This window comes from Micropterus dolomieu, linkage group LG03 (assembly GCF_021292245.1).
Source record: "Micropterus dolomieu isolate WLL.071019.BEF.003 ecotype Adirondacks linkage group LG03, ASM2129224v1, whole genome shotgun sequence".
Taxonomy (NCBI): Eukaryota; Metazoa; Chordata; class Actinopteri; order Centrarchiformes; family Centrarchidae; genus Micropterus; species Micropterus dolomieu.
Genome location: NC_060152.1, coordinates 32964223 through 32973690, shown reverse-complemented (window position 1 = coordinate 32973690; position 9468 = coordinate 32964223). Strand labels below are relative to the sequence as shown.

General features: G+C 40.9%; 1 protein-coding gene across 1 annotated transcript in view; it reads left to right on the top strand.

The window, feature by feature from the left end:
* The window catches only part of ascc3 (activating signal cointegrator 1 complex subunit 3), a 173419-nt gene that overhangs the window by 84405 nt on the left and 79546 nt on the right, over positions 1-9468 (top strand). The window contains exons 11-14 of the mRNA XM_046044355.1: positions 5370-5561; positions 7036-7260; positions 8837-8956; positions 9173-9337. Coding sequence (XP_045900311.1) covers positions 5370-5561; positions 7036-7260; positions 8837-8956; positions 9173-9337 — 702 coding nt within the window. The remainder of the gene's footprint in view (positions 1-5369; positions 5562-7035; positions 7261-8836; positions 8957-9172; positions 9338-9468) is intronic.

Below are 9468 nucleotides of genomic sequence, written 5' to 3'. Positions count from 1 at the left end.
TTTTGCCCCCACCGCTTTTTGAAATGGCTGATTTTGCCCCCACCGCTTTTTGAAATGGCTGATTTTGCCCCCACCGCTTTTTGAAATGGCTGATTTTGTCCCCACCGCTTTTTGAAATGGCTGATTTTGTCCCCACTGCTTTTTGAAATGGCTGATTTTGTCCCCACCGCTTTTTGAAAGCAAAATTTGTTAAAAAACATTCTGAAATTTGCAGTTAAATAACAAATGAAAATGCCTTTGGAAAGGTTTATTTGCACATTAAGAAAACATGCAATGCAATTAAAATAGGCCTGTAGAAGAAACAAAAATGCATTGCCCCAAAAAAGCAACTTAAGCTAAAAAAAAAACAAGCTAGTCATTTATAAAATGACTCAAAAATGTGCAGCACCAATCAGTAACTTTAACAACCTCTTGACAGTTTCTTTTTGGCCAGGTTTCCCGTTCTGTCGCCTTTGAACATGACATGAAGACTAAATCAGGCCTACATATGTGTTGCGTCAGCAGGGATGATATTACATGAGAAACAGATCTGAAAGCAACACAGAACGCCTGAGAGCTGCGCTGACTTGCACTGATTCTATTATATTTATATATTTTGAAAAGAATTGAATTTTGTGTTTCTTTTTACATAAATAAAAACATTTCCACCATAAATTAGTGCAGAAACTTTCACTTGAATGCAGTAAATGAATTGTTTAATATTCTAAATTTCCTCATATAAGCTATCTCAGCATTGAGGATATCTTTAAAACACTGTTAAAGATCTTTTCGTCTCGTTCTCATGAACCTAATTTCGCGTATTGTGATGTCTCGAGTGTCTCTTCACACCCCTAACCTGAGCGCCTATGTCCCCACCACTTTTCAACATAATGTGATGCCCTTGCAATGAAAACTACACAGGTACAGACAGACAGCAGAAGAGCTCTCATTTCAGAAGACGGAAGAAAAAAACATTTACATATTATTGCCTATAATTCTATTTTATGCTTATATAGCATATATGCTTTCTCTTATACTTTTTACATGTATGTTGAATTTATTAATGACTATTTCTATTTTATTGCACATTCACAGCCCATCCTCACCTACTCACACATCCTTACTCTTCCTCCCTATAGCCTATGTTTTGATAAATTACTCTTATTGGCTTTTTCTTTCACTTGCGAAACGTTCATTGCACTTTCAGTAACAAGATTTTACTTGCCAAATGGGATGTCTACCTGCATTTGGTGCTTGGCGGGGTGTTCATTTCGGACCCTGTCTGTGTGTGTTTGGCAGGGTGCGCCCCAGCGTCGGTGTGGACATCAAGATAAACTATTCGTGAGGTAGATATGTGAAGTCCAAGACAAAAAAATAATAAAATAAAAGCATTGCTAAATGTTAATTTCATTTCCTTGATCAGTTGTCATGCTTCAGAGGAGCAAGCTTAATGGACCTGCCACGTTAAGACAGCAGAGCGGATAGAAGAGCCGCGAGTGAGACAGTTTGTTTGTATTAGATGATGCTCTGGCAGCTGTGACAGAGCCAGAAGACAGAAGGGTCTTGTGAACATTTGTGGCTCGTTTTTAGGTGCTAGCAGTTAAATGAGAAGTTTTGTACAAGTAAAACCTCTACAGCTTTTGGGAGAAGCTCACGATTTTCGGCTTATGTGATATTTAGGAAAGTTTGCTGGGGGCTGGGCGATATGGCCCAAAATGTTATCACGATAATGACATTTAATATCATTCGATATCGATAAATATCAGGATAAATGTCAAAAAAATAAATAAATTCTAGTTTAAAGGCTGATATTTGCTCCTGAGTGAAAATTGAAGAAACTAGATGGTTAATTATGTGGTTAAACTTTTCTTTACGGTCAGAACGTGACAAACACTTGATGCCAAACAGTGGATGACTTCACAAATCTGAAGTGGAACATTCAAAACTATTCTGATAATTCATGATTAAAATTTGATTAGTAAATCTTTTTTTCAGTCAGTCAAAAGTAAGTGCTAATTTGTCTGCGAGGGACTGGGGACCTGTCCAGGGTGGACCCCGCCTTTCGCCCGATGGCGGCTGGGATTGGCTCCGGCCCCCCACGACCCTGTACGCAGGATAAGCGGTTGACGATGAATGGATGGATTTATTGACGATATGTTGAACATTTATTATATTGTTATAGAGGAAAATTGACTTTTAATGGCTCACATGTGCAGTCCACTGCAAAACTGATTGAAGCTAATTACATATGTATAATATGTACATATTAAGTAGGTCTGTTGTATTTTAATCTCTTCACTGTAACGGTGTAGTTGAAGAATGTTAAAAGAACTACTACAAATCTCCCACATTGATTTTTAATTACTCCAGACTCCTTCTTAAATGTAACCGCTCATCTTTATGTGGAGCTGACCACATTAGAAATGAACATTAATTAATATTTCTTCATGTATAGATGGCAACATTTAGAATGCACAATTACAGCAGCAGAGAACAGTGTTTTTGTGTCTCATTGCTTTTGATGTGCAAAATGTGGCACATGTGCAAACCAAATACACTGAGTGAGTTCATTTTACACTGCTGACAATGATCTGCAGTAGCTTTAGTAAATATCCCCCTCAGATGGAGCTAAAACAGAACGGATTATTAAGAGTTAGAGACAGTTCATGATAGAAAAGTGGAGTAGAGTGGATGTGAGTGGAAACTCGTCCTCCCACTCTCTCCTGCCTATTCAGCATTAACAGCCAGCCTCTCTGAGCACCAAACATTATGACTATCAAGGGCCATTAAATGAAATCAACAATTAGCCATCCTGCCTCACTTTATCAAAGTTAATGAATAGTTGTGGTGCTCATGAGAGTCGGTGATGGTGGTGAAGCCATCTATCTGCTGTTCTTCACCAGAGTTTGCCAGATTTTTGGTGGGATTTTACATTTTGAAATGTCTGCTATTGCTGCACAAAAATACTGATGCTTCCGCATTTCTGAAAATGGTTTTGCTTCTCTCCTGCAGACGATTATGAACAGATCAGGGGTCTATGAGTGCTTGAATTAGATCGTCAGAAATCTAAAACCATTTAGTTACATCTACCGCAATTTAGTTGTCCTTAACGGAGGTTTGAAAACCTTTTGAATAGTTTATTTCAGCTCTGGTGCTGGTGTTCTTTACCTAGTCCCAACAACGATAGACAGTGAGTGGAGCTGGCAGCTAGCTGTCTGTGGACAGAGTGAGCTCTGCAGCAGGAGCAGCGGTGAGCGGCAGAGCCTAATGGGACCTGATCAGGAGCTTAGGTCACTGCCATCTCAAATACAGCCATGGCACAGCATACATCAGCGCTAACTCACCTTAGATTAGAGGCGGGCGGCATGGCTGTAACACACCCTGACACCTCAAAGCAAAGCCTCACCCATAGCATTTCAATTGCCTGGTATGCCCGGCTCACATGGTGGAGCACAGCCTGCCCCTGGGGACTCCCACCAGCCCACAGTGTGTCCTGATTTCCAGACGTAGATAGCTGTAGATGGAATAGCAGGATTGCTTTTTGTTCCGTTGTGTACATTTCGGGATTGTCATCTGCACATGTAATCACTGCACACAAAGCATAGAACTGGTACTAGCATAACAAATACACTGCCAGATCAATAGTTTAGTGATGAGGGAATCTGCTAGGCGCAACTTGATTGGAGCGCCTGGACGGTGCAGCCACCTTTGTTCGATCAGCATGCTTAGAGCTTTGCCTCATCAAACAAAAACGGTGTGTTTTCGGCAGGAAGCCAGTGACAGATCATGTCCTTGAATCAGCTCTAGTGTCTCGTACTTGTTGGTCTGATTCGGTATTCACCCTCCTCCGGCCAACAGTGGGAACTAGTAGCAACACAGACTGTGATGTAGGGCGGACTGGCCGAAGTGAGGGGGAAAAAATGTGCGTATATTGTTTAAAAAGAAATGTATGCTCGGGTGAAGGGAAAGTTTTTTGTTGATAGTGAAATGACGAATGTAGAGACTTTCCTTCCAAGAAAAATGACAACATTGTTTTGGTCTTATGCCTCCATGCAAACTATTTTTACATTTCACCGCAGCAGGAAAGAGAAGACACAGTAGCACAATTCCTCATAGAGATGCAAAATGATAGCAATGGTGGTGGTATTAATATTAATACAAATAATAACAGTAATTATAATGATGGTAACAATAATGATAATTATAAGAAGAAGACTAATAATAATAATCGTAGCAGCGGGTGTGGAGCAGGAACATGGGGGCAGTAGGTGGCTTGCAATCACAGATCCAGACTCCACAGCTTCGGAGGCAGGAACAACAGGAGGAGAGAGGAGAGGGATGAGAAAGCACAAGAAGTCGAGTTGGTAACAATGCATTAATGGGATAAGAATGCATACAGATGGAGAGGAGGAGAGAGGAGCTCAGTGCATCGCCACCCAAACTGTTATCATTCCCAAACCCTACCAAACAGTTTATGTGCTAAACCTAAACCCCAGAGGTGGAGCAGATCAGGAAATCATTTTTGTCACGGTCATTGGTAACGCTTTTGGAAGGCACTGACAAACAATGTAATCCTGGTGATGGAGGAAAACAGAGACAGAAAAAAACCTACAGTTTTTTTTACCGTAATTGCATCCTTTTACATCCTGACTTGGACATTAAGATGGTCTGTAAAATACAGTGTGTTTTTTCAGGAATGTGTTTTGTATTATTTTTCATGTAGAAAGTAAAGTGATTATTCAGCTGCAAGTAATTGCAATAAAAAAAAACTGCCAACTGTACAGCGTGCGTGCATGCGTGCAAAACTGACAGCTGCTGGCAGTAATGGACTTTTTTTTTTTTACTGTGCAGAGGAGTGCTGGGCGCTGACCTCAGAGACAGAGAGATAAGGCCCTATGATGAGTTGAGGCCAGGTCACAGCCCTGCTGTCAGTCACCAGCACACATCTCAATCTGACTGTGTGTGTGTGTTCTTTGAATCTACAGCGAGCTAACACCTGTGCATGTTATCACAACTCACTGTAACAGCCTGTAATACTTTTGTGAAGCTGATCATGTTCGGTTTTTTGTTCAGACCGTGTTTAGAGAGCTGCTGATTCAGCTATACTTTCTTAGCCACTTACACATTGTCATGTTCTTGTAGTAGAGAGCATTTTATTCCAAGCTGTTCCTGTTATTGTTGCTGTTATTCTGGGTGAAATAACAGCAATAACAATTATGACACTCGTCAGTTTCTGTCAGAGCCCTCCCTTTCTCTGCAGTCTAACATGATATTTAATCTGAGCTTATTTCTCATTTTAGACACTCAAAATCCAGCACGCTTTCCTTCACGCTCCCTCGGGCGCTTTTCTTTCCTTTTTTTAAACTAACCTCTCTTACCACCTCTTTCAGATCCAGCGCTCCAGAAACAAGCAGATGAAGGAGATGTTCCCAGAAGGCTTTGGGATCCACCATGCTGGCATGCTGAGGTCTGACCGTAGCATGATGGAGAGCATGTTCTCCAAAGGCCACCTTAAGGTGCTTGTCTGTACTGCCACCCTGGCCTGGGGAGTGAACCTGCCAGCTCATGCAGTTATCATCAAGGTTTGCATTTCTTCGAACATACCCAAAATGAATCAGGAATAACTCCTCAACATTTGGCCTAGATGCATAATTCTGGTCTCAGAAGTCAGAAGCTAAGGAATAGAAATGCATTGTATATTAATATATTTATTTCACAATTGCAGACTACATGGAGATGCAATAAAGATAAAATCTGATACCTCGCCTGGTAAAAAAAAAGCTTTATTTTAATGCAATAAACCATCAAAACCATCATAAGGAAGCTTATAATGCAACTAAATATGTTCTAATACACCTAGAATGCAATTGTAACTCTAAATCTGATGAAAATAAACTAAAATACAACAGTCATACATACAATATACCAGGAAAACGTCCATATTTTGGCAATATTTATTGTTAAAATGTTGATTTTATTGGTAGATATCTTTAAATAACCTTTTCTGTCCATACAACAAAGTTCCAAATAACATAACATTGAAATATTGATTAAAACAGTGAGTATTCATCAACATTCTTGTCACCAAAAGCACACCCACGCTTTACAGGCTTGTAGATTGAGAACGGAACATCCCGCAGTGATGGGGGCATCAATCGATCCGGCTCGAGCAGACCTTTCATTTGGTACCCTGCATGTCTATGTATCTCCAACGGGTGGCGAAAAACACCGTGTGTTCTCAAGCGGCACGTTTCCTCTCTGCAGAAATGTCAAGAGCAGGCAGGCAGCTTGCAGGTATTGCGCAATAATCAACATGGTGCCCGCTTAGATTCGGAGCAACAACATCGGCCGGTTTTGGAGTTAAAACTCAATCAGTAATTTTGCCCAGTGCACCGTTGGGGGTGCGTCTGTTTTCAAGTGGTTCCTTCATTTTCAAAAAGAGCACATAAATATATAGTTTCATTTAGGTTAACAAAATAACTGTAACAGGAGATAAATAGTATTTCTAGCAGCAGGACTGTGTGTGTGTGTGTGTGTTTGCGGTTATAAACGATGTACAAGATAAATCAGGCTTTGGATCCACACAATACATGTTAGTAGGATAAACACATAATTGTAGGTAATTGTTAAAAAAACTGTTAATTGAATCAGCCTAAACTTTAATGTCATCAAGCCCGTGGGGGAAATGATACTTTAACTAACCATTAAATTTAATTTAACGTCCATACAGTTACAGCAGCATCAGTTTGTGTTAGAAAGTTTCCGTATAGTTTCTAATATTTAGAAAGCTATATATAGAGTCGGTGCTCATGATTCCAAGTTAAAGTTTTTTTTAATTACATGTGACATTTTGATAAAATTTAAATTTAATTGAAGAAAAATAAAATTTTAAATCCCCGTTGTCTATAAATGACTGAGATTATTACATATGAAGCTCTCCTCTTGTAGATGTTGCACTGTAATGAGATATTCACAAATTATTCACAAAGATGTTTGAATAAGTGTTCTCGCGTCTGTGTCTGGTCCTCTGAAGCGGCTTCTCTCTCGTGTTTCCAGGGTACTCAGATCTACGATGCCAAGCGCGGTACCCTGGTGGATCTGGGCATCCTGGACGTCATGCAGATTTTCGGGCGCGCAGGTCGTCCCCAGTTTGACAAGTACGGTGAAGGCACCATCATCACCACCCATGACAAACTGAGCCACTACCTGACTCTGCTCACCCAGCAGAACCCCATCGAGAGTCAGTTCCTGAACAACCTGGCCGACAACCTCAACGCTGAGGTAAGTGTCCATTAGCCCAGTTTGAATAGAGCTATTAATGTTTTCTTTATTCTTCTTCAGGCTGTGAGTGTGTTTTTGGTTCAAGTTTCAAGGGACAGAAATTCTTGACCAATTTTCCAGAGCTTCAGCAGGTGTCATCATTTATGATGTTGTGGGGACTTAATTACACGAGGTTCCTGTGTAATATATACCTGTGTGTGTGTGTTTGTGTGTTATTTTTCTGTCACTGTTTTTTGTCACTTTTGTTTTTGCCCCCATTCATCATGAGCTGAACTCAAAGATCTGAGACTTTCTCTATGAACACAAAAGGCCTATTTCTCTCAAATATTGTTCACAAATCTGTCAAAATCTGTGTTAGTGAGCACTTCTCCTTTACCGAGATAATCCAGCCACCTCACAGGTGTGGCATATCAAGATGCTGATCAGACAGCAGGGACATTGCACAGGTGTTCCTTAGGCTGGCCACAATAAAAGGCCTTTAGGCTGGCCACAATAAAAGGCCACTCCAAAAGAACACCCCACCGGAGCTGCAGTTTTAGAGATGCTCTGATCCAGTCGTCTTGTCATCACAGTTTTGCCTTTGTCAAAGTCGTTCAAATCCTTACGCTTGCCCAATTTTTCCTGCTTCTAACACATCAACTTTGAGGACACAGTGTTCACCTGCTGCCTAATATATCCCACCTACTGACAGGTGCCATGGTAACAAGATAATCAGTGTTATTCACTTCACCTGTCAGTGGTCAGAATGTAATGGCTGATCTGCGTATGTATTCAACACCTGCTGTAATTATGTGCTCGTTTTCAACACCTCATCGTTTGATGTACAAACGTATAAACTGTGATTTGTTTGTTTTTGCTTGTTTTTCTGAAAAAAAGTGGCCCTCTGATGGCGATAACGAAGTAGGAGTCACTTCATATCTTGCTCATTTTTTTGTGGTGTCATTCAGTGGAATGAAATCTGCTGATGCATTTCAGCGTGAAGCCTTAATCAGACCATGCAAGGCATCAGTGAGTTCTCTTTTTAGAGAGCACATCATGTGAATCAACAATCAGCAGGAAAACAATATACCCCAGAAAAAAAGAAAGAAAACTAATAATAACTTGAAATAAAATAATGAAAAAGTAAGAAACCATTAAATAAAAAGATAAGAAGAAATAGATGGTGTTATATTTTTCCTGCTAACGGCTGATTGCATAATATGTCTTTTTAAAAATATCAAGTATGTCACATAGACTCTGATGAAGGCTTTGTGATGAAGCGCGTCAGTAGATTCGTCAGTCCACCAGTGAGGAATCACCAAAAATGATCCTTTTTCCGTTCTGATTACAAACATGTTGATGTACCCTGCATGTAAGTGATCCGCTTCACCAGCTGGGTTGGAAAGAAAACATGTGACATGTCTGCCTTTTGAGTCAGTTTGAGCCGAGTTTGATAGTGATGTTGGAAAGAGTCGATGGAAACAGAACTGGACTGCTGTGTTGAGGCTGTAGTACCCTCAAGTGTCCACTAGAGAGTGCCAGAGACCAGCGATGCTGATGACTGTGTGAGCGTTTCTCTCTCCTCTCCTGGATTCAGGTTGCTCTGGGGACTGTCACCAATGTGGAGGAGGCAGTGAAGTGGCTCAGTTATACTTACCTCTATGTTCGCATGAGGGCCAACCCACTGGCATACGGCATCAACCACAAGGCCTATCAGGTTGGTGATCCAGTGTGTCATTCTGTTTATTCTGCCTGTCTGTCCAAGATCATAGCAGAACATTTAGCAAGTGATGGAGCTTCTAAAATTATTATTTAGCAAGTAAAAACAAGACCTGACCCGAATGTTAGAGAATGCACACAACACAGTTATTTCAGTCCCACATACCTGAACGTGATCGGGCGATTAGAAACGCAGCTTTTACATTTGTTTCAGATGGATCCCTCCTTGGAGCTGTACAGGAAGGAGCTGGTGGTGGAGTCGGGCAGAAAGCTGGATAAGGCCAGGATGATCCGCTTTGAGGAGCGCACCGGCTACTTTGCCTCCACTGACCTGGGCAGGACCGCCAGCCACTTCTACATCAGATACAACACCATAGAGGTCTGTAGACTCACTTCTACATCAGATACAACACCATAGAGGTCTGTAGACTCACTTCTACATCAGATACAACACCATAGAGGTCTGTAGACTCACTTCTACATCAGATACGACACCATAGAGGTCTGTAG